The 26,082-nt window shown below is 40.3% G+C and overlaps 2 protein-coding genes across 2 annotated transcripts; one reads left to right on the forward strand and one right to left on the reverse strand.

The window, feature by feature from the left end:
* Positions 1 to 259: 259 nt before the first annotated feature.
* On the reverse strand, positions 260 to 2,658 carry med29 (mediator complex subunit 29). The gene is made up of 4 exons (XM_031749889.2): positions 2,437 to 2,658; positions 1,791 to 1,849; positions 1,604 to 1,694; positions 260 to 772 (listed from the first exon to the last, which is right to left on the reverse strand). Exons 1-4 carry the CDS (start codon positions 2,635 to 2,637, stop codon positions 545 to 547), a joined length of 579 nt encoding a protein of 192 aa, XP_031605749.1. The 5' UTR covers positions 2,638 to 2,658; the 3' UTR covers positions 260 to 544.
* A 907-nt stretch (positions 2,659 to 3,565) lies between these two features.
* On the forward strand, positions 3,566 to 19,818 carry ppp2r1bb (protein phosphatase 2, regulatory subunit A, beta b). The gene is made up of 15 exons (XM_031749929.2): positions 3,566 to 3,731; positions 4,330 to 4,420; positions 4,536 to 4,636; positions 5,416 to 5,648; positions 5,790 to 5,937; positions 7,371 to 7,526; positions 8,838 to 8,952; positions 9,052 to 9,122; positions 11,336 to 11,470; positions 12,802 to 12,975; positions 13,150 to 13,210; positions 17,061 to 17,215; positions 17,760 to 17,902; positions 18,020 to 18,111; positions 18,224 to 19,818. The coding sequence occupies exons 1-15, from the start codon at positions 3,654 to 3,656 to the stop codon at positions 18,238 to 18,240; spliced, it is 1,770 nt and encodes a 589-aa protein (XP_031605789.1). The 5' UTR covers positions 3,566 to 3,653; the 3' UTR covers positions 18,241 to 19,818.
* The last annotated feature ends 6,264 nt before the right edge of the window (positions 19,819 to 26,082 follow it).

Below are 26,082 nucleotides of genomic sequence, written 5' to 3' on the forward strand. Positions count from 1 at the left end.
TTTATCCCAGTGGCTCTTTAACTTTATTTCTTTATCAAAGCACTTTACTTAAGACAAAATTAAACACGCTGTAATCCATTTGCTGTTTTTAGAATCTTTTTCTACAGTCATTGTGGCTCCTGCATGCAAAGCTAATCTGTTCTAGTGGGTTTTTTGCTCTATTAACATTTTAAAATTCAATCATTACATAAATACATAAGATGCTAATAAATGACAACCCCCCCTCCCCCACTTGTGCACCTTGAATAAACAGAAAACATAAGTAGAAAGATTTTATTAGCGAATACAAATGTGTTATAAAAGACTTCACCTGCGCCTCTGCCGCCACCTGCTGGTCATCTTCCAACATAACGTCTGTCAGAATTACAAAGTGGTGGCAAAAACACAACTTCACGCTCCACCAAATATACATGACCTTTTGACCTGCTGACATAAATCATCATCATGGCCAATGTAGCATGAAAGTGAGAAGTAAATATTTTGCAATTCTGTCACCTTTTACAAAACACCTGGTGCATAAAGAGCTGTAACCATCAGTCCAAATCTACATGATTCCTTGAGGCTGTCCCTTTCCTGCAATCTTCTTAGAACACTCCAGCAAAGCGTTGTGGATATCTTTGGCACAGGAGATCTGAGATTTGATCATGCCGAGGTACTGGGCATATGACATGGACTCTGTCTGGACTGTGTCTGGCTTGGTGGCTGTTGGGACCAGGTTGGGTGAGTGTTTGGCACTGTCGATGCTCTGTGAGAGGCACTCGTATGCCAGTCGCTGCATAGAGAACAGAAAATTTCAGTTTGTGGAGGAAATCTTAAGTGTAGATACAGTACAATGGTCCCTCGTTTATCGTGGGAGTTACATTCTAAAAATAACCCGCGATAGGTGACAGCTTTACTTTTTTACAATTATTATAGATGTTTTAAGGCTGTAAACCCCCTCACTACACACTTTATACACTTTTTTCAGACAGGCACGAACATTTTCACACTTTTCTCTCTTGTTTAAACACGCTCAAAGTTCAAACCTTCATAAAAAAATAAGTTCAGTGTTATAGAATGAAACCAAAGTCACCTGCGGTTGCGTTTGATGGTGCAAAACGTTTCGTCGACATTGTTGTTTGTTGGGAAGAAAACTTACAAACATACAGTACAGCACCTCAGAGTCACACGGCTAGCGATAGAAGATTTATGTAAATTTGACAAGCTGGATGCATTCTGTACTGTACAGGAGACACGGCACGAGATTGATTGACAATGGTCTACAGCGAATCAGGACAAAACACAATGCGCTGTAAAGTAAAAAAAAAGAAAAAAATTGCACAAAAAAAAAAAACCCCATTGAAAATTGCACAAAAAAAATCTGTGAAACAGTGAGGCTGCGAAAGGTGAACCGCGTTATAGCGAGGGACCACTGTACATGCTAGATTTGTTCAACACAATTAAACACTTTTAGATTTGACTGATAACTCTTCTTTAATTTTAATGCTTTTGTCAATAGTCAGTCTTGAGTTAAGTTCTTTTTCATCCGTTTAAGTCATTAAAACATATCACAATGATGTCTGTTTTTATTCCATGATGGAGCATTTGTTTGTTTCAATCTTACCAAACACAGCTCAAGTTGATCGCAAAGGGCATAAAACTCTTCCAGGCTTTTGTCAAAGCGCTGAACTGTCACTGAAGTGTCGCTGCTTTTGCTAAACCAAAAGGAAAAAAAGACACATAGAAATGAATCAGAAGGCTGCTTGACACAGACATACAGATCAGAGGTTGCCACAAACGACACTACTTACATGCCGTTGTCAATCGTCGTGTTATATGCCAAATTCAGGGAGGCGATTCTCATTAGATTCTGCATTGGAAAGAAGTAAAGTAAATTTTATTCACATTCTACACCTTCACAGAATGTTTCAGATCAATATTGAGCCAGGCAAAGAATTCCTTCCTAAGTGTCTACAACAGATTTTGAATAATAATGAATTAGTGACTAACGATCCTTATTAATGTTTCAAAGAACATAAATAATACTAAAGAAATAATAAAAATACACACCAAGAGGCGTGGGATGTACAGTTTCACGGTTTCAAGATTCACTAAAATCACAGTTTAATTGAAGTAGAACCACACTGGTGGATCTAAAATCCACCACAATAGATCGGGATTAACGTCATTGTACAAAAATTTGAAGCACCTGTGCAACAGTATCAAATTAGAAAATATATTTTTATGTATACTGGGTGACTTTCGGGAAAGTTCTCAAATTTCTGGCTAAAAGAATTAAATTTGTTTTGTTTTGGGTTTTTTTTTTTTTTTAATTTTACTGCTGTTAAATGTCAAAGTGAACAGTATGTGAGGGTTGTAGATTTCATTGTCTGGAATGGGAAATCGTTAGCAAGTTAAGCTATTCAATCTTCAGCCAGCTACATGCGCAGCAGTTACCTGTAAGCTCTCCTTTAGCTGCGGTATAAGCATCTTAAATCTCTGAACTGGGTCAAAGTCTTGCTGTTGACTCAGTTGTTGTTGTTGTTGTTGCTGTTGCTGCTGCTGCTGCTGCTGTTGTTGTTGCTGCATTGAAGCAGGCTGTTGTTGTAATCCGGGCTGAGACATCGAACCTCCTGGTTGCGGCTGCTGAGACGCCATCTTGTTCTGCTATGATTAGAATATCCGGAAAAATATCCGGTTCTATAATTTTCAAAATAAAAGTAATTCTTAAGCGGGCCACTGAAGTTAGGGGCAAAGAGGGCAGGGAGGGGTATAAAAAAAACAAAAAACAAAAAACAAAAAAAACCCTCAAAATTTTCTATATTAAAGCGGCACCTTATATTATACATTTTAATTGGATTAAGCGACAAACAAATACTTGTGATTTTAGCACAGAGTCACCACATTATTATAAACTTCCAGACTTTGAAGAGACCTTGTAAAGAAATGGGTCCATTCAGAACAAAATAACAGACTGATTTAGGTTAGGTGATAGCTTTTGTGTATCAATTTGCCACTTTAATGTAAAAAAGCTGTTGTTTTTTTACACTCCCCACGCCCTGTCCCTTAGTTTTTTCCTACCTTCTGTGGCCCTAATACGCTGTTGTACAGTCTTGATTATTTTGAACTACATGTACATTGTTCATTCCCAGAGATACTGTTTTTATTAATTGTAATAATACTTTAGTTTGTTTTCCGTGGTTCTTCGTTCATTTACATAAACATACAATTTTTATTTTGCAATATTTAATGTATTTTCTGTACCAATGATTGTATCAATGACTTAAAAAAAATTACAGGCTTTGCAAAGCAGGAACAAATAAGGAAGACCTCAGAGAAGATTCATGGATGTAATGACGAGAGATGCTGAGGATAGGGTGATATAGAGGCAGGTGATCCGCCTCCTAAATAAGCAGTTTAAAGAAGAAAAAAGAGGTCTTTAAGGGGAGGAAAGAGAGATTGATTCAGCTAAAAAACAAACAAACCCTAGTTTATCGTAATATTCTCCAGTCCAGTAGGTGGCGATAAAACACCGCTAGGCTAGTTTGAAAGTCGCCAAAGGTAGAAGAAGAAGCAAGCTCCGAGGAGGGGAGGGCCCTGCAGCTGCTGCTTTCTGGCAGAAACCCCGTAGTGTAGCACCGCAGCGCCATTCGGTAACTGCAACAGTATCCAAAATGGCAGGAGCTGATGGAGACGATTCTCTTTACCCTATCGCCGTTCTCATTGATGAACTGCGAAATGAGGACGTTCAGGTAGGAACCCTGATTTTAATAATATTTCTTTTTTTATATTAAAGATCAAAGCGTTTGGCATAATTTCTTAGTCGTCAGATTGTTAGCTACCTATCTAGCAAATATGCTAAGTAACGTTCCCGGTCTGGGCCTATCAGGAATTTTCTGCCGGGCCCACCCTACCCGGCTAGTCTAGTTTGTTGTCGACAGTAATATACCGCTCTTTGAGTTGTTTTTTTACGCAGATGTACATTTTAATATATTATCACGAAGATTGACAAACTAGGTCATTCATTTAGCTGCTAGCTAATGTCTAGCCAAGCTAGCCGAATGAGCGTTCAACTAAGGAATCACAACAGCGGGGCGTTTGAGGCCGCAGTGGGTATAGATCACGGCTGATCACGCAATTTATTCCTATCAGTCAATGGAAAGCTTTGTCTTCTAGCAAACAATTTGAAACGCTGGGTAGCTTAAGTTAGCAACTTGTGACGCAATTTTAAACCAGGTGATAACAGTAATACGCTTTTTTGGGTTAGCAGTATGAATTATAGGGTTGTATTTATTTATTTATTTTGTTATTGGCTCAGGGTTTCTGAATTGTTTTCCATTTTGCTTCCAGTTGCGTCTGAACAGCATCAAGAAGCTGTCCACTATTGCTCTGGCCCTGGGTGTAGAGAGGACCCGCACTGAACTCCTCCCTTTCCTCACAGGTAATAAAAGTTTTATATTAAAGCGCTGAATGTGTTGCACTTTAAACTGGGCCTTGTATTTGCTGAGGCTGCCAGTAATCCACATTTAGATTTACAGTCCTTCTCTCATCCTCAGACACCATCTATGATGAAGATGAGGTGCTTTTGGCATTGGCTGAACAGCTTGGCAATTTCACTATGCTGGTGGGAGGTCCAGAGTATGTCCACTGTCTTCTGGTAAGTACAAGCTTCAGATGATCGTTTTTGTAAACACATGCTTCAAGGAGATGCATTCCCCATTATATTAAATCTTTCAGACCTCTGTAATGATATTTCATTAGTTTTAGCTAGTTTATGTAAAAGTCAATTTATTACACATACAGTGTTTTCATGAACTTTGCATCAACAACGTATTTTTCACAAGTGTGCCAAATGCTAACGTTAAAGTCAGGTTATATGAGGTTGCACTAGGACACAAAAGGTAGTATCTAAACACATCTTAACCCACACAGTTCATTTACTGGTTTTAGACTAGTAATAACAAACTGTTGACACAATTACATCAGTCCCTCAGCTTAACAGTTTCAACATAGGACTGACCTGTGGACTTAGGATCAAAGATGATCATGTTTGTGCTGACAAAAATAAAAGTAATCGACTGACATTTCAGCTCTTCAGATTTGATGATTTTGTTAACTTTCCTTTGTTCACTGTATAGAGATTTTAAATTTGGAATTAGCAGTACATCATATTCTATATAATTGTTATATCGCAACCTTGTGTAAATTTTCAGTTTGTTCAAAGGTACATTTTCTAAATTCAGACTGTAAGCAATCCTATACAGTCAGTCATTTGTTAGTATTTATGTAGCATCTAGAGATTCATTGTGAGTAACCCCTTAATGCCTATTGTATCATATTTGCTATATAGAGTTTTTGTGAGATGTTTGTGTGTGATGCTTCTCCATCATCAGTGTGGATTAAGTTGATCTTCACTTATTTCTTCTTGATGTTTAGCCTCCTCTGGAGAGCCTAGCTACAGTGGAAGAGACAGTAGTCAGAGACAAAGCTGTGGAGTCCCTGCGAAAGATCTCTCAGGAGCACTCTCCAGTTGACCTGGAGGTCCACTTTGAGCCTTTGGTGAAGCGGTTGGCCAGTGGTGACTGGTTCACTTCTCGCACATCTGCCTGTGGCCTCTTTAGCGTCTGTTATCCTCGTGTCTCCAGCACCGTCAAGGCTGAGATTCGCCAGTAAGTGGCTTCTTGAAAAGGGGACAGATTTTTAAATTGCTCCAAATCCTTTTTTCTTAACTTATTTGCTTGTAATGAGTCATTTGGTGGTTGATTTAGTCTTCTAACAAGGTTTCATTTGATGTTTGTTGTTATTTCTAGGCATTTTCGCACCTTGTGCTCAGATGACACTCCTATGGTGCGTCGTGCTGCAGCATCCAAACTGGGGGAATTTGCCAAAGTCCTGGAGCTGGAGTATGTAAAAAGTGACATAATTTCCCTTTTCACTGCCCTGGCCTCTGATGAGCAGGTATGAACACTTAAAAAAACAATTTAAAAATCCATTGAACTGCAGTGTTCTTATTTTGGGTAGTCCAGGGCTTGCAAAATCGCTAGCCCGACGTCCTGGGGCTAGCGATTTTTCCAGTCGGGCTACCAAAATCCCGTCTCAGCCCTGCCCGTTGGGCTATCATAGGAAGGAAAAATATGTGTCAATGCTTTTGCATTTTCTTTCGCAAATGTAGCTGAGTAATTATGTCATTGGCATCGATGAGCCACTGTCAATATGTGACATATTGAAATCGCATTTGAATTTGCGCTTGTTTGTTGCTTTCACTTTGTGATCGTGCGAACGGTGTGTAGAGAGCGGCAGCACTGATTTGTGAGTGACGATTAATTGCGCACCAATTCCTCTGACATTGTCTTATCACTCATTAGCTACTATTCAAACGTGACAAGTGAAATCTCCCACAGCAAGCTTAAACATGTGAGAGGTTGATTGCGCAGAGAATCGCTGACCGTTATGTAAGTACGTGTGTAAAAGCAGATGGCTTTCCGCCGGTATTTTAGTTCTGCTGAGCCAAATAATAAAGGTCAGGGTGAAGAAGGGGCAGCCAAATAAAAGCCTACCACAAAACGGAAAAGTTATGACAGATCAGACTATGAGGCAAAAAGAAAGCGCAGGTTTTTTGGTTTCATGGACAAAAGAATTTATGTGGCTGGAATATGACGAGCTAAATAACATGATGCTCTGCCGGGTGTGTCGTGAGTTTCATTTCATTTGAGTCGACAAGCGCCTTTGTAACTGGGACCAGTAATTTTAAGAAAGACCCCATCAGAACCCATGAGAAATGCATTATTGCCCAGTCTGCAATATCTTTCCCAGAACAAACAGCAATTGCAAAAAACATACTAAAAATAAACCAAGCACAAGAAGAAGTCCTGAAAAATCTTTCAAAAGCGTACTATGTTGCAAAGAGTGAACCACTATTGGCCAAATTTAGCAGTCTATGCAAACTTCAAAAAGCAAATGGCCTCGATCTTGGTTCCACTTACCCCTTACCCGTGACTTCAGTGGAAATTTCAGATTCAGGATCTGACAGACTGATTCATGTTCTACACAGTTCTACAAGTTCATAGAAATTTCTGTTCAATTAGAAACAAGTATTTGAGTTGATGACTGTAATTTTTATACAGTTGTTGTGATTTGTATTTTAACAATTTTCTGATTAATTTTTGTTTCCGTTACAATATTATACTTTAATGTATAATATTGTAAAGGAAACAAAACATTAAAAAATTGCTCTCTTTTTTATTCGGGCTACTTTTATTTTGGGTTACCAAAAACTGAAGAGTGCCTGCCCAAAGGGCTACCAGGGATTTTGAAATTTTGCGAGCCCTGTAGTCCATTCTTGGTGTCGTTGCCTGTTGGGAGGCCAAACTGATCCCATCTTTCTCCATCAGGACTCAGTGCGGCTGCTTGCAGTGGAGGCTTGTGTCAGCATTGCCACTCTGCTGCCTCAGGAGGATCTGGAGACCTTGGTGATGCCAACCCTACGTCAGGCTGCAGAAGATAAGTCCTGGAGGGTCCGTTACATGGTTGCTGACAAGTTCTCTGAGGTAAACCGAAAAACTTCTTCTTTGATTTAAATGTAGAATTAACATTTTGGAAATTCTGTTTAAAGCTAACTTTAAATAGGGCACTTTTTTGATATAGAGTAATTCTGAAGTGAAGTTGACTGTTTTTCTTTTACTGGATATAAAACCAACAACAGTAAAAGGTTTATATATTTCATTGTTAACCTGCTGTATTTCTTTGATAAATGTTTAGACACATGTAGTGCTTTCAAAGAATTGTTTGACATCACATCATTAAATAAACCACCCCTGTCCAAACATTTGTGCTGCACATTAACTGAGCAAAGGTGTCATTGGAATAATAATGATTAACAAACCCGACATCCTCAAACAAGTAGCTGAGATTAAATCTTAATTTCCTGTCAGAACCTTCAGAAAAAATACTAAGAGCAAAAACAGGATGGAGAGATTTCAAGGTGGCTCTCTTAGACTTGAGCTGAATTAAAGTTCTTTGTTGCCATGCTGCCGTGGGCACAACTAATCACATGCATTCAACTAGGTCATTGAGCCATTTTTGATCAAAAGAATCTGTGCAGCTGCAAAACTTTATTGAGCTTTATTATGAAGGTGACACAAGTATAAATTAGCCCACAAACATTACTAATTAAAATCTTTTACCAGTGGGCTTTAATTAAGATTTGTATTGTTTGGAGCTTTAGCTTTGCATCTTCATTACAATAACACCATGTTTTTGATCTATTTAGTAAGTTCTAGAACTAATAAAAAAACATTTGTTTTTATTGGCAACAAAACAGTTGTGATATAAGGAAAAATGTGTAGTAAATATGTATTAGCTTGAACAGGCCTATTTCAGAGGCCATTTTGAGTTTTACCCGTGTCTGTGCAAATAAATCAGATTATAAGTAGCAGCAGAAAAGATTTAAGTATTGTACATTTTAAAAAGTCAGTTTCCAGTCAAGCCGAAGATTTAGCAAGACTGCAGCTTTGACACATGCATCCATGCAATACACGGCTATACAGGGTCAGCAAAATCAAGAGGATAAGGTGCCAGGTGATAGACCCAGGCCATGACACATGCATAAAAAAAAATTATTCTGGTTTATACATAGAAATCTTAAAGTTTATTTCCATCTTAATATTCATTGAAACCTCTTAACTATCAGTGTTGAGAATTTTGAGTCAGGTTGTTTGCTCCTAATATCACAATGTGAACGTTTAGCCACATTAAAACCTCCCAGTATCTTCCAGTAACCTTTTTACTGGAACACACTGGGAATTGTCTCACATGCTTACGTAGTAAATGGAGATTAATTGATTTCTGTCTGAATGTAGCTCCAGAAAGCAGTGGGCCCAGAGATCACAAAGAACGACCTGGTCCCAGCTTTCCAGAATCTTCTGAAGGACTGTGAAGCTGAGGTCCGTGCGGCTGCAGCCAACAAAGTCAAAGGTGGGAGATTTTCCTAAAATGAATCGCACTGGCCGAACTTGATTCAGCCTCTTGACCATTGCTTTCTATATTTTGATGATGTATTTTTCCCTTTGTTAGAATTCTGCGAGAACCTTCCAGAGGACAATCGTGAGCAGATCATCATGACTCACATCTTGCCCTGCGTCAAGGTAAAAAAAACAAAAAAACCTTTTCTGTTAGCTGCAGTGTGACATTTCTTGTCAGTAAGACAAGAGTTTTGTGTTCACTGGTAAAGCAAGAAAAACAAATAAAAGCTTATCTTTTTATTTTTCCCTTGAAGCATTTTCGAATGCATATGATGTTGCGGTACCTGCTTGTCTTATTTTGCCAACTTTAACAGCATTGTTATACACTGAAATGTCCTTGCTGTAGATAAATGTGCTTATTAGGACTCTGGTAGGGCAGTGGAGCCACCAAGGTCCTCTTAAAATTGAATGCATGTTTAAAGCTGCAAGCGTACCCATAAAGACTGAAATTTTCCCAGCTTCTTCCCAGATTTGAGCAATTGATGAGATTTTTACATGTGGTCAAAACAATGAAAATAAACCTTATTTATTTTCATAGTTAAGTATTTGGATCAAAAGAAAAATTGAAACATTGTAAATATGGTGTGCTTTGATCAGACTACACCATAAATGCAAAACAAATGGACAGCATCCACATGCAGAAAACAAAGCGCCTGTTGTGTGACTGCAATCTGTAGGGGCAGCAGACCATGAGATACTCAAAGATGCCCACTAACTTCTTTAACCAAGAGAGCTTTTAAAGTTTTTGTGAAGGATTAATAAATGTGTTCTGAGTTGGTCAAACCACAGAGAATGTGGTTTAAACCACACAGCCACATGTGGGAGCAGCAACAGAAATGATTATAATAATAATAATAATGGTTTCAGGGAAAAAATATCCTCTAAAGTACCAGGGGCGTGTCTGTTAAAGGAGTAATTGTCAGCTCTCTGACCAGCCTAAATATACAAACTTAAGTTCTTTCGACCAAACTGGCTGGTTGCACAGTGTAGATATGAACGGTCTTTGATGCCTGGCTGCATGTATACCTTGCCAGCTGTATCACCTGGCAGGATGGGGAAGGATGTAGTCGGTTCAGCTACATTCAGATTTAAAGTGTGGATAATCCTTGAATCTTAGTTGTCTCCTGTGGAGAGAGGAAAAAAAGAGACTATCTTGTGTAAAGTGTTCACTGAGCAGACAGGTTTGGTTGGTGACCCTTAGTCTGCCATCACCTTTACAAAAAGTAAAACATTTGTTTGTCTAAACCTAAGAATTTTGAATAAGAGCACCGAGCTGTTTCTGCAGGGAAGATCTATTTGTCAGACAAAGACATAGTTAACAGTAAAGCCGTAGTCTGTAAGAATAGCAGGGGAATCTAATTCTAATGAGCTCTAGATCTTATAATGTAGTGTTTGGGGCAGATAATGGTTAAATATGGTTACACTGTCATGAAGTCATGATGTTGAAAAGGTGGCATCCATATCTCTTATATTCTCTAGAATATATCATTTATTTGTTTAATCTGTTTGGAAGCAAATGTCTGAATTACTTTAAATTGACATCAAGGCCTTATGTTTTGCGGTTATGTTGTATAGACTATACATGCCAGTGTTGTTCAAGTTTTAAGCAGCAGGTGGCACTATTGTGTTGTAACTAACTATTGTGTCACTAAGGGTAGTGGAAATACAGGTAGCCTCACAGTGGAATTCCTGGAACTGTACTTTTTTTTTTTTTTTTTAGTGTGTGTGTTTGAAAGAGAGAAAGCTGCATGACTGTCATAAGAAGTCTTTGTTTGTCCTGTAAACATACATACAGCAGTGGGAAAAGCCATCCAGGTAGCAACAAAAACACTTCCCTGGAAAAATGTAATAAACGTCATAACACGGGCACTTGGCACACACATACCATCACTCCCACTGCGGAGTTGATTTTATTGGTAGATTGAAATGCCTGGTGTGCTGATATATTTGTATGTTCTGGGAAGGGAAAAATAATTTTTCAAAGGTTTTGTAGTTCATTAAAGGCTTCCATGTGATACTGGTTTGAAAACACAAGTAAACATGAGCATTTAGATAACAAGCGATTTCTTTGCTTGTTTATGTACACCCATTTCTGTTTCTGTCTACATCACATTTTAAGTTTTTCCACCCACAGTTGTTAGATGCAATGACTGTAATTCTCACTAGTATTAAGTTCACTTTACCATGTATTTACACACAGGTCGATTATAGGCTCCTTGTGTGCTGCGTTGCAAATATGAGCCATTGCAGCGGTCTTGATGTTTATTTACATACTTTGTCTTAACTATTTGTTTGGGCTGATCTCTCTGTCTCCTGTGTTTCCCGTCCTCCATTAGGAACTTGTTTCAGACACCAACCAGCATGTGAAATCGGCTCTGGCCTCAGTCATTATGGGACTTTCAACCATCCTGGGCAAGGACAACACAATAGAGCACTTACTGCCTCTATTTCTGGCTCAGCTCAAGGACGAGGTAAAGGAAATGCAGATTTTTAATTGTGGACCCCAGTTTCTTTATATTAGACAGCTGGCTTTGGATATCCAGAAGGCACGGTTGTAGTTTGGTACCACTGTAAACAAAAGCTTCTTACAAGGCAGCGCAATTTGACCAAGTTCTTTGGCCTTCTGTGATCAGCACGTCTGAGACAGCAAAGCCACTTAGCCACAGCCACCAGATGTACCTGGCTGCCACCTGGCTGGGTAGGAGGATGATTCATGCAGTTGGCAGCCTAACTGAGACCTTACAATTGGAAGACTGATTGGCTGCTGTCTGGAGAAAAGCATAATTAAGTCAGACACAGCTTAGCCAAATGGGTTACTGCTTGATGCATTCTGATTGTATTTTCAGTAATAAGGAATAATTGTGGATATTTGCTGATTAAAGGAGGTAGGGTTGTGTGTCTAACATCTGAGTTATTTTTGCAACTGTCAGTATTACTTTTCTAATCATTTTTCAAAGAAGCTGCTGCAAGAATCAAATTGTAGAGCAGTCCTGATTCTGTATTAGGTTAATGTGAGCCGTGTTTTAGCTCCTGAATATTGATTTACATTGTTCCTCTAAGTGTGTTAGGTTCGTGTAGAAGAATAGCTCACTCACATTTTCCCAAATTAATACATTGTCCCATTACATCAGTGAATATTGAGATCAGACACAAGTTTGGCAGGTCAGAGACAAACGTGTATCAATGTTTTGGAAGGCTTATGCTTTAAGTTCCTCAACTCTCTTCCTCTAGTCCTATTTAAAGACGGCCCATTTTCCTCACGGCACAAACACAAGACTAAGTGACTAATTAGATTAACGTCTAAACTGACAGCTTTGACTTGCAAATTTCAAATCAAAGTACATTTATCTGAGAAAAGGGAGACACTGTGCAGATTTCAGATAGTTTCTGTGGCCTGTTCAGCTACTGCTCTGTCCCCTTAAGTTAGTGTGACTGAATGTGTCAAATCATTCTTCAATTTGTGGCTTCTGGAGTTTAAAGTATGTTGATTTAAAAAGTTTAGCTGTGTACTTTTGCTGTTCCAGTTAATATCCTGTTCAAAGCTGAACAAACGCAAGCTTTAATTTCAGGCTCTTTATAATAAACATTGGGTGCGCTTTGTAAGACATAACCTCTTGGCAGTCTGGCCTTTTTTTGATGGGGTTGTTGGATACATGATATGTGATTGGTCTTTTTTTTTTTTTCCTAAGTGTAAAATATGTAGGTTAAAAAGTTTTACATTTTCGATTATTAAATGAATCAGAATTTGATGACAGTAGGCTGGCATGACCTTAACCTATCCCTTGTAATTCGTCTGTTTTAGTGCCCTGAGGTGCGTCTGAACATCATCTCCAACCTTGACTGTGTGAACGAGGTGATTGGCATACGACAGCTCTCTCAGTCACTGCTGCCGGCCATTGTGGAGTTGGCAGAAGATGCAAAGTGGAGGGTTCGCCTTGCCATCATAGAGTACATGCCCTTGCTGGCAGGACAGCTGGTGAGTCGTGGAGTCTAGGAAAGACGGCTGCAAGCCATATAACATGTTTTAAATGTCATCCTTAATTAACACCATGTGTAAAAACACCAATATTAGCTAAAATGCTATCAGGCCCAATTTGACTGTAGATAACCAGGAAATGGTTGTGATTATATTTTATCCTTTTTCCTGCAGGGAGTCGAGTTCTTTGACGAGAAGCTCAATACCCTTTGTATGGCCTGGCTTATTGACCATGGTAAGGTGCTGTTATGGGTTTCAAAGTTTGTCAGATTGATGTACTATCATCATCATAGAATGATACTTTATCTGTTGGGTCTTAAGGTGGAGCTGAGTATTTGACTGTTTGCATATTTGTTTGTTGGGGAGGTATTAGGTTTTCAATTTTGGGATTTGGATATTTGTTTATATTAATATATGGAAATGCATACAGTCAGCTTTGGTGCCTGACACCCTTCTCACTCACAGCAGTGATCTTCACACTTCAGTTCACCTCATTGTTGCCAACTTGGCGAACTTATGAGACGCTGCTTAAACAGATGCTTAAATGGGCAGCTTTCTTTGGAACACCCCTTTTATCCTATGAATACAAATCTGAGCCTGAAAATTGTCCTCGTTTTCTAGTTTTCGCTGCAGGAGGGTTGCACTTACTGTGGCAATGCCCCTAATTCTCTCGCCTCTTCCCAGTGGCATGTTATTTGCTTTGGCTGTCAGTGCTCTGTAGCACTATGATACTTTCATCATAGACTAGCTCTTTCTTTCTTTTTTTTTTTAAACACATAAGTAGGAGCTGCTTATTCCTTTATGAATTTCACTATTATATATCCACACGGTTGTATTTTGATTCTCTCTTTAATTTCTCTAACTGAACTTTGCACGCAGTTTAGAGAGGTCCTCTTACCAGTCTGATACTATTTTATGACCAGGTCAGAGAGACTGTTGGAGAGAAGAGACTAATAAGCTTAGAGGATGGAAGTGAGGAAATTTCAGGGTAAAGAAGGGATGAGATGCAATGAGACAATCTGCAGGTGTTTTGTACATACCATTGGAGACTCTCCATCTGTAGAGTAGTACAGCTGTAAGTCAGCAAAGAACTAAATCATCTAGTACAATGGTTGAGAAGTTGTCAGATCTTGTGTCACAATAGAACGGTATATAGAGCCTCTTATTTCCCATTTTGACACAAGGAGTCATCTACATTTGTGCAGATCTTGGGTGATCTCGAGTTGCTATGTTGTGTTAATCACAGCAGTTCTTCTATTGGTTTTTCAGCTCATCTGCACAGTTCAAGGGCTCCTCTTTCATTGCACTCAGTCACGTAGCAAGTTTCAGTCAATTTAAGAAACGTTATCTTAACCCATCTTCTCCATTCGCTCTGCTTTGTGTGAGTAGCTGCACGCACTCAGTGAAACAGAAAACAAAGAAAAAGAGAATCTAGAACCTTGAGTGAAAACAGTTGTCGGCACAAAGACTTGCACTGACCGGAAATTGAAGCAAATACACAGAAATGAGGTAAACGGAGTCCTGTTGGAAGCTTTTAATAATTTTATCCTGATGGATAATTGTGTACTATTATTTCCAGTATATTTTTTAAACGGGTCTTGTTGATGTATTTATCTCCCACTGTTATCGATTCACATTGTGTTTTATGTAACACACAGAAAGCCTGTAAAGAGAATTTTTCTGAAAATTTGCTCCCAGGGGAGCTTGCCCTCAGACCCTCCTAGCTGTTGCAGCATTTTACTCTGTCCATGCAATGCTGTCACCCTTCGCTGTTTGCATCCCCGTAGAACAGTTCAGCCACTCTGTCATACTTCATTACGTCAGTTAACCTTGTTTTTCTATACAACAGCCTGCAGTTCTAGCTTTGGATTTTTACTGTTGTTAATGGACTTTAAAATCCCTGTTGGGTCACTGAGCGAGTCTGTGTGTGTTTATCTGTGCATGTTTGCCCTGGGGTCTTTCTCTTCCCGGTAGTTTTAAACGGTTCTGCGAAACAATCATCCTTATTCAAACGCTGAAAGAGCTGTTTATCCTTAGAACTTCACAACACACCCAACTGTATTTATAACCTAGAATATTTGTGGTATGCATTAAGTTTTCACTGAGTATGTAGTGTTCTTTTGACATTGAGTTTTCCAATTAGAGAGAGACACGCTCTCTGTTGAGGACAAAGGGCCAGCTGGGTTACATCATTGGAATGCTGCTGGTGTGAGTTTCTCTACGTGTGTGTGTGTGTGTGTGTGTGTGTGTGTGTGTGTGTCTGTGTGTCTGTGTGTATGTCTATGGCTGGGGTTAGGGCTGTGCCACACTTACGTAAGCCCTTCAGAGAAAGACGGGAGCACAGGAATCAGCCCAGAATCTTTCCCTCACCGGCTTAATTACAGAGAAAATTATTTGTGTATTTTCCATTTTTTTTCACACAGCATACAAATACAATTAATCTAATTTCTAACTGTGAGTTCTTCTATTTATCGCTTTATTGCTCTAAATTCTATTTGAAATAAAAGATGTAGTGTCATAATTGTCAATAATGCTGATAAATAAAATATGTAATTTTTGTTGAATGTATTGTAGATACTGCATATAATCTAACAATGGGGTAAAACAATGGATGAGACATTTTATACTTTCATTACAGTAACTTTAAAATGTATGTCAGACTTCACTGATGGACATGCATGTAACCAAATCTTCATGGATGTTGTGGTTGTGAAATATCATGAAGATTCTCTTCACAACCAGTGTAGCTTTGGCCAACAACGCAACTGCTGAAATGCTTTTGGGTGTATTTATAACAAGATTGGCAGCTGTATTTACATTTCCTGGCTACAGATTTAAAATATGCAATGAGATGGATAAATCAAAAGAAGGCTCCTTCAGTAACAAAGATCTGAATTGTCACAGAGAAGACAGTAATGGCCTGCATGTGTTGGCTGAGTAACCTTCTGGCCTTAAAAGGATGGCTGTCCAGATGAGATGTAACCAAAACAGAATAGATACAATTATAGTAAGTTAGTCATCACATAATAATGTGTTTTGAGGGCGTGTTTTTCTGGCTTGTGTGTGCGTGCAATTATCGCCCTGATATTTTATTGTCCAGCTCGAAGATGTTCGCAAGCAGACTGCTCTTACTGTTCCCTTGACCAAATTGGTTCAGTATGATGAGTCTTGTTTGCCTCGGGGCTCTGCAGTTTATACCAGTGCCCAGAGAGAATTTCAGTCACCTTTTTAAGTCGGCCATCTCTCACACTAATGGACGCACTCACTCCCACTGAAATCAGTACAACTGTGTGCATGGCATATTTTGTCACACTACATGGATGTTTATATATAACCTGAAGCATGTGTTAACCCACACTCATTGTTGAACCTGAGTGTGTCCTGTGTAAGGACAGGGCCACACTCTGATCCCAGCACAGCCGCTCTGTCTGTTAAAGAGGTGTAAAACAAGCCGTATGTTAGCAAAGTGTTGAGGCCATTACACACCTAACATGTGCGTTTTAGCAGAAAATCTGTCCTCCATAAATGCGCTGTGGACAAAAATGAAGTTGACGTCAAGCAGTGATGAGCTGGTCCGGATGTTTCTAAACAGGAAATGGAAGAAACTGAGATTCTCGGTTCATCCAGTTGTCACAAGAAAGCGGCAGCAGACAGAATTTCATGCTTTACTCCAAGAGTTGATGCTCCAAACTGTAAACTGCTGCATTAAGAATAGATGACTCAGAAAAGTATTTTTTAAAGCATGGATTTTATATATCTGCTATGTAAAGGCCGTTAGACACTTGCTTGTTATTAAAAAAAAAAACAACAACAACAAAATCTTAGCATGAAGGATAAGAGTTTGTCTTATTTCAGGACACGCAAACGAAATAGATATGAGGAGCAAAGTTACTATAATGACAAGCAAGATTTTAAAATTGTGGATTGCAAACACCGAGCAAAATGAAGAATGTAATCTTGGAGGATTTTTAGCAAGAAAAGCAGGTTTGGAAAGAGCTACCCATCAAGCTGATTCACAGAGACCTGGAAAGGGAGACACGGCACACACAGACCTTTCACACAGAATGCTGTTGTGTTTTTTCTAGTGTATGCCATCCGTGAGGCAGCGACCTGTAACCTAATGAAGCTCGTGGAGAAGTTTGGAGCAGAGTGGGCCCAGAACACCATCGTGCCCAAAGTGCTGGGTATGGCCAACGATCCCAATTACCTCCACAGGATGACCACTCTGTTCTGCATCAATGTGAGTCGACAGAACTTTATTCTCTATGCTTGAATGCACATGATGGCCTTTAAAGTTTGTTTGAAGGGCTTAGTTGTTTTTCTTATACTACCAGCTGTCACCAAGTGCTTTCTCGTAGTGGATCGTTAGATCGTGAGGTTTGTTTTGTTGTGGCAGCTTTGCCTTCTGTTACAGCGCCTCAACATAACTTGTTTTTCTTTGGCACTCTTTGAATACCTGTTATGTCTTAAAGGGTTCAGACTCACAGCATTGAAGCTAGATTCAATAATGCTCATCCACTTTATTGCACTGCACATGGGAAAAGCCCAGTTTAGGAATGAAGGTTTTGTTTTATTAGTGTAAACGCAGCAACTTTAACAGGGCAAGCTAGGCTCTGTACTAAAATATGACCCAAGTATACTTATCTGGATCACCTACCTTCTTCACTTAAGGTAAACAAAGGCATCAGTCACTATTAGGAAAGAAGTGTATGAGCTTCTTAAAAAATAAATCACTTACATGTAGATTTTGTCATCTTGGTAAACTCCTGCAATCTCTGTCTCAGGCTTTGTCAAAGGCATGTGGCCAGGAGATCACCACTAAGCAGATGCTACCCGTGGTCCTCAAGATGTCCAATGACCAAGTGGCCAACGTCCGCTTCAATGTGGCAAAATCCCTTCAGAAGATTGGCCCTATCCTCGACAGCAAGTATGTTGTCTGGAATTTGAGCGTTTAGTGCTTTCTCTGCAAAGTGGAGGGAGAAAGTCTGAAATCCAGAACCAGCTTTGAGTCTAATAAATGTTGTTGTCGCTTTGTCCCCTCCAGTGCCCTTCAAACAGAAGTGAAGCCAGTGCTGGAGAAGCTGGCTTCAGACACAGACATGGATGTTAAATACTTTGCCCAGGAGGCCATTAGTGGTAAGTCATTTCCTATCACTGAGCATTAAAACCATTTAACAGATTGAGTTATATTTGACATATATTTAAAAATGACTAAAATTGCCATTCTTATCTTCTCTTTCATACACAGTTCTGGCGCTAGCATAACCGGCCAGCCCGACATGGGTTAACCAGATACCCACCTGAGTCAAGGCAACACTTTTACAAGATATTTATTGATGTTCAGGATCAACTGGTTAATGTATAGAGAAAGCTGTCAACAGTTTTATTTTTGTTTCTTTTTCCCTATGTTTATTCCTCTTTCTTTTCTTTTCTTTTTTTTACTGTCCAATGGGTGTCCGTGTCCAGGCATAGCACATAGGCTTCTTTGTTAACCTTTCTCTTTGCTGTAAATGGGTGCTTCTACAAAGGCAGAGTGTTGATGAAACTGAAATAAGTGGTGCATGCTGACTAATGTGCTACTGTACTCGCTAGTCATCGCTAACCAGTACCCCCCCTCACATTCCTCCCTTTTTACGCCTTTGGCCGCTGTTATACTTGAGCCGCAGTCACCGCAGCGTACCACGTCTCTGTTAGCTACCTAGGACTGTGCTAACTGTCTGTGCTGCAGCACTTTTTCTCCCAGTGTTAGATGGAAAGTTTTAGCAGCAGATGGTGCAACAAGCTGTTAATTTTTTTTCCCTGAGCTTCGTCTTGAAACAGCCCCCCTTTTCCCAGAGATGCAGCTCTACAGAGAAGTAGAAATTGAAAGGTCTTTCAAGGTGTTGTGGAATATTTTTTTGATTTTGTCACCAAATCAAACCCCTCTCCTCTGAAATCCTTCACAGAATTAGAATCTACAAGGTTTTAAAGAAATGATGTCCTGTGTAATTCCTCATCCACCAGACTGCTGTGCTCTGAGTTGGTCAGTAATGGAGAGGGGCCAGATCAGTTGTAAATTGTTGCTTATAACTGTCCCACATCCAAATTAGTAATTTTTGATACGCGCGGAAGGATGAGAAGTAATGTTCTGTAATATAATGTCAGCATTGCTCTTAATCTTTGTGCCAATGACTTTAGAAAGCAGCTGTGTTTTCTTTTAATATGCCGGTAAACCGTTTTCGCCTGCCATGTTGTGTAAAAAGACAGCATTGTTTTCTGGAAGCGACACTATTAGTCTTGACGGTAATGGGATCGTACAACTTAATTGACTACAGCTATCGGGGCAAGCGCACAACCACAGCAGTCCATGCGCTATAGAGCCGATCAATTTTTTCCTTAAATCCATGCTTGGGTGCCCCCCTCTCTCCTCCTCCTCCCCACTGAACAGGAGGTTTAAAAGCCTTTCAATAAACGTTAAAGGCCATCACTTTTAATCGTTGCTTAAAAACCTCTACACAATGGAGAACAAGTGCATGCTTTGAAAGAAAGTGGGAAGGGGAACGGGGAGCATGTGTACGTAAGGCTGCATAATGTTTTATTACGGGGTGGGAGCTGGGGTGGTTATGGGCGGATTGAATAAATGTATCGTCTGTGCTGATAAAAGGAACTTTTGTCTTTCCCTGAACTCCTTATGCCATTCCCCTCTCCTCTCCCCTCCCTCCCTCCTCATTTTGTTCTTGAATAAACCTTGATTGTTGATTGTCCTGTATCACGAAGACTGCGCTTTTATTTTTGTTTTGAATTCTCTTCTAAATTGGGATGCTGTACTACTGTATCTTGATCTGAATAAAGTAACACAGAGGAGCCAGTGTACCCTTCTTTTGTAACTTCGCAGTTAGGACATGAAGTCCTTTTTGTCAGTATAATTGGCCGCTTCAGGGTGAAGACAGGAATCATCCAATTAAAACAATTTGGAGAATAACAGACGAACCACTTTAAAATATTCTTCAAATATAAATTGTATTGAAATCAAATCACAGGTCTGCTGTGGATGTTTAGCTTCTTATATACAAATTACTATTAAAAATGGTGACAAATTAAAGGAAAAACCAGTACAAACTGTCTATTGGGGGTCTATCTTTGTATTTACAAACCTGCTGGATGGATGGAACCATTCTTCCCAGAGATATTCCTCATCTAGTGTTTTGATGATGGGAAAGGAGAGATGTCTACCATTTTGTTCTACAGTGTACTCCACTGGATGGAGGACCTGTGACTGAAGTCATCACATTGATCTCTTGTGCAATCTGCATAGGGGGCTGTGCCTGCTTTCAGACCTCTTCAATCTGGATAGAAAGTATGGGGTGGGTATTGATACATAATATTGCAATATTATTCCATTACAGGGACACCAAATACAAATATTAAATAAAGATCAGACAGATATGTCGTATCAAATATCAGTCTTATAAGACAGATGTTTGTTTTTTGATGATTTATAGTGGTTAATTGCTGTATTATCAGAAAAAGATTGCAAGCAATTGCCAACAGGACCCTGTTCACTACAGACTAATTGACTGTCTTGTGGCAGGTTTTAGTGTTTCTATGCTTGACAATCTGATTTTGCAGGAAACTGAAGATAAGTAACTTACTAGATAGAACTTATAATAACTAAGTGTAACTGAGGGCATAATTTGCTGTTTAAAGAAAAAAAGGTCATAAATTGCCACATATGTATACATACGTGTGTGTGTATATATTGTCAAAGTAGACTTTGGTACCTCAGCATTGGTTTATAGGCTATGACTGTACCCATGGAAAGATTTTATAGAAAACACCTGTTCCACCCCCTTAAAAAAACAAAAGGCATCATAATGGTGGCCTGCTTTGACAATTGGCGGGGTCTAACGGGTCACTCATTATGAGACCTATGAGAAGGGCATCAAAGTGCTACCATAATAATCAAGAATGACTTTCAGCTTTTCTGCTTGAAATTTCCCGTCATAGTACTTGAAATGATTTCACCACTGAAAGAAGTCTGTGAGTCAGAATGCAATCAGTGAGAGAAAACAGCTGAAGTTTCTGGCGATGGATGAATTTGGAGGGTTTCTGGTCTTAAGTCCTGAGTCGAGTTGACGTATCGGTTAAATGTGCCTGAAGGAGTTGAAATAATTGAAAGCAAGTGAAGCATCAAAGGAAAAGAAAGAAAAAAGCAGTGGCTCAAGGCTGGGACTTGCCCATTCTGATTTAACATGGTGTTAAAATCACTTGTGTCACTTTGGCTTAATGATTGAACCTGTTTTCTTGCAGTGAAGTTGAGTCTGATCACAGTGCTGATGCCGGTGCGGGTTATGCTCCTCGTTTACCAGCTTTCCCAGAAGTAGCATCCCCAAAGCGGGGTGCATGATCACATATTTCTGGTTAAAGGACAACGTCTAATCCCCCCCCCAGCATTTATGACAAAGACAGGCATTCTAACACACTGTCTCTTTCTCACTACAGGAAGATTGTGGATTTATGTATCTGTGTATTTAAGTCTAATCGACAACTAGAAAAGTTGGTCACAAGCAGAAAGATCCAATTTTGTCCTTGTGATTTAAATGCTCTTTGTTCGATTTGGAAGGAGTGCTTCTCAGCCTGTAGACGTCTGGTGGAAAATGTGGCATTAATTTCACTAGCTCCTGGTCTCATATTTGCTCAGTTCTGACCTGGTAGGCAGCTGTTCAGAGATGAAAGCGAAGGTCCTGCGGGCTGTTTTGGCCACGGGGAACCACGCAGACCAGGGGCAGGGTCTGCAGCTGACACCTGCCCTCATCTCGACTACTACTGTGGAGAGGGAGACTGCAAAATAAGGGCTCGGCTGGGAAGTGGACATGCGTTGTAAGCAAGTGTTTGAATAACATGCCACTTTCTTGTTATGCATATGCTATGTGCAGCACATCCGAGATGCCCCATCGTTTCTGTTCATTCCAAAAGAGCAGTCAGCAGAGAGCTTTGAGGCAATGAATCACATGGCAGGGATCTTTATGAGAATCCCAACCTTACTTTTTTTTTTTTTTTTTTTTTTTTTAATCGCCTCAAATCTTCCATCAGCCCTCCTTGGAGCTGTGTGCTCTCCCTATCCTCCACCCAGCCCTAATTTCCGGAGCACATTATGCACACATACTGTAATGCACAGCCTGGTGTGGCTGCTGCGTGTCAGCACATTCTGCTACAGCAGGACCCACTCGAGAGCCATTGAGAATATAGCAGCTTAAAGGCAGGATGTGCTTTTCAAGAAATGGTGTGAAGTAGTAGGAGGAGAAGGAGGAGGCTTGATGGTAGATGGAAGCTGTGAGACTGATAACAAAGCCAAACCATACCTCAGACATGGCCTGACATAATAGATAATGAAGGTTTTTCTTTTTTTCTTTCAAAACTATCTGGTGATCTAGAAGCTTTGAAGCACATTTTTTTCCCCCCATTACAGCCCAAAATCTTCATTAAAACACGATTACTTGAGGACAAGGGCTAATCCGCCCTCTAAATCCACTTGAGTTCATGAGGCAGTAATGAAACAGCAGCAACCTATTCCTATCTATTTAGATCCTGTTATTCGGGGGGATTTTCAGCAGCTAGAACCCTTGACAGAGCTGAGAGCCCTGACGTCAATGCAGCTGCCTCCCAGGACCATGTCATTTATAATGAAAGGAGTCAAGCAAAGCCCCCACACAGCACGGCTCACACACACACACACACACACACACACACACACACACACACACACACACACACACACACACACACACACACACACACACACACACACACACACAGAGTGAGGTCAGACGCTCTCAGGGTGACAAATGACAAATATCAGTTGGGAGAAGAGGAACGTTGGCCCACTCATTTTTCTTTTTTTTCTTCCCTCCTCAAGTCACCTTGTCATCTCAGCGCTCCCTCCTCCTTCTCTTCTATTCTGTCGTCTTTTATCATGAGGTTTATAAGCTGTACAAACTTTTTTTTTTCTCCCCCCCCACACCCCGCCCTTAAATAATATCCAAGCCCACACGAAGAACGCTCAAGCAAGTGTGTGGTTCACACTTGGCTCGGCTGTAACATCCAGCTCAGATCCCCTGCAGGACCTGATTTTTCCAGGCACTACTGGGTCATGTGTGCTGGGATTTTCTGACTCTGTCCATCTGCTGGCTAGCATGTGATCAGTGTGCATTCAGTGGAGGAGGAAATGGGAGTGCTGCGTGACCTTCCTTCGAACAGGAGATCATTTTATAGAAGAAAATCTTCGGCAGACGCCCTGCAGAGCTATAGCATATACCTCAAACCCACTTACTACAAAGCCTGCAGTGGGCTTTTAGAGGTTTTTATTCATACATGTATTTATTTTTTGGATGAATTGCATGATGAAGAAAAGAAAATGCATCGCTTGTTACAGAAGTTTAGTTTCTCCTCTGCATTCAGAGTATTTCTCTCTCTCTCTTTTCTTTTTGGTGCATCTCTAATCCTGAACAGTGCTGTGATCTCCTGCTCTAAAAGACGCAGTAGGATGTTGTCATCCACCCTCCTCCCGTTGTCATGACAACCATTGATGTCATTACAGTATACTTTGGCCTGATGAGTGAACAGGCTTCTGATATTGTAATATTTTACTGAGGGGAGGAAAAAAAAAGATTACACTGTCTGTTATTGTATCAGCCTTCTTTTCTCTGTCTGTCACAGGCAGCCTGCTGGAGGTCTCAGCAGCATTCCACTGTGCTGGTGAATACGTTCTATAAATACCCACGTTTGACTGGAAAATGGTGCCGTCTTTTAGGGAAATTTGCCGGCGAGGTTGCACTTTTCAAATGCGAAATTAAAAGCGCATCAAAATAGCCGAGTGTTGTCATCTCCTGTAATGCAGAGCTCACAGATGAAACATGTGTTTGACTCAGCAGTACCAGCAGCATGTTGTGCACATGGTCTGATCCCAGGAAAAGAAGCGAGACCCTGGTTTCCATGAACAGATTGACCCCCGCCTTCCCCTCCCCCCTGCTGCCCTCCACCCACATCACCTACCTCTGGTGGTGTATTAGTGGGATTAGCTGTTCTCTGTCTGAGTGGGCTGATTGGATTGACGTGGTCTCACTACATGATCCCTTTCCACTCAAGAGGGAGCAAGCCTCTGCACTCAAACAGCTTTCAGAACTTCTTCTGCTTTCTCGAAGCACATTTTGCTCCAAATGTGTTTACAGGCTGGAGATCTGCAGCTGAGGTCAACCAATTGGAGCTCTGCTCAGGACAGCCCCCCCTTCCTTAGCTGCACTTTACTATCAGAACAAAAAAGGTGTTTGAGTTTCATGCAGTTTGCTAAATATTGACAGATGATTGCCATGGAGATGGACTAAATGTGATATGAGAGCAGTGATCTTGCTCACTGGTCGGGGCTTCATGTCGTGTCAGTGGTGATGAATTATTCAGCCTCCCCCTGCCCCGTTAACACCGAGTGTAAAAGAGACGTGCAAAATCGCTGCAGTGGCTCACAGCTGGTTGTACAACAGAGGGGGAGAGTGTGAGTTTGTTGTCTAATTCATATGTGGTTGTGGTGTTTTAATAGGAGAAATGTGCATTCAGTATTTATGGTTAATGATGCCCAAGGAACACAAAAAAGTATTTAGGGAAGCAGATATTTTTGCTCCATGATGTCACCTGTTTGTCTGCCTTGTTGCAGCTCTTTGAAATAAGAAGTTCTGCCTTTTTGGGGGGGGGGGGGGTAATGGGCCTTTTAAAACTGTTGATGCACCTGTTGGTGATTAGTTCATGGACTCTAAGTATTGGGGAGAAAATGAATGGCTGCGCAGTGATCAAGGTGTAGCTAATTTGTTTTTGTTTTTTTTAAAATCAGTGAGCACCTGAAATGCACCGACTTTCCCTTTCATTGCAATCTATGCTGGATTATCAGCAGTAATATCAAATATAGTCTTGTCTGTCAGTGTTAAGTTGGTTATCTTTAGCATTATAATGTCTCTTTAAAGGCAGATGAGAATGAAAAACCGTGTTTGTTGCTTAAAAGAGCTGAACAGTTTCACTCCAGGCCTGCTGTCATTAGAGACCACTCAGTATATTAGATTTTAAACACTTCTGTTGTTGGGAATCGAAGAATACACATTTCCTTTAAAGCGTTTGACTTTGAGGAAATGACTCAGGGATAAAGGTGTCACATCAGAATAAAACAAAAGTACTCTGAGGTGAAACTAGACCCCTGTATCTTCTTGGGGCTTTGTTTACAGGCTTTGGAAAACCTAGCCCGTGAGAAAAGACTTTAACCAATCGCAGGTCTTTTCAGACCTGATTACGTGACTTGTATAAAGAGCAAAGAAACAAAACAAAAAACCCTCTTTGGATGGAAGATGTGGTGGCACAATCCAATTCACTTTTATTTATATAGCGCCAATTCAAGAGTTGCCCCAAGGCACTTTTATATTGAAAAGTAAAGACCCTACAATATTAGAACGAAATGGGTTTAGTAGTGGGCTTGCAGGTCTGGATTCCTGTGTTAAGCCAAAAGTCAGTTTAGACTTATTTTTAACCTGCATGAAGTATGTGCACGTGAATGTGACTGTCTGGGGGGAGGGGCTTAGAGAAAGGATAGCAGGAGGGTGTCTTATATTTTCAGATTCTGGCAATTTGTTCCTTACTATATTTCTTCCCCCCTTAGCCTTAAAAATGTCCTTTTTGATAAAGCATATAGTTCCTGCTGGATCAGGTGACCCTGAATCCTACCTTAGTCTCACTGCAATAGGCCTAGGCTGCTGGTGGCCTCCCACAATGCACTGTTTCTTCTTCAATCACCTTTTCCACTAAATATGTCCATGTAGAGCACTCTGGTTTTAATCACTAATTATTGTTAAACTGTGGCTCTCTTCCAGTGTTTCTGTCCCGTCTTCTTCCCCTCACCCTCAACCGGTATCAGCAGCTGGCTTCCCCTCCCCGTGCCTTGTTCTGCTGGAGGTTCCTTCCTGTTAAAAAGAAGTTTTTCCTTCCCACTGTTGCCAAGTGTTTCCTCATTTTTTAAATAAAGACTATTCTCTGTAAACCCTAGAGATGGTCATGTGGGAAAAATCCCAGCAGATCAGCAGTTTCTGAAATACTTGG

The sequence above is a fragment of the Oreochromis aureus genome, linkage group 14 (assembly GCF_013358895.1).
Source record: "Oreochromis aureus strain Israel breed Guangdong linkage group 14, ZZ_aureus, whole genome shotgun sequence".
NCBI lineage: Eukaryota > Metazoa > Chordata > Actinopteri > Cichliformes > Cichlidae > Oreochromis > Oreochromis aureus.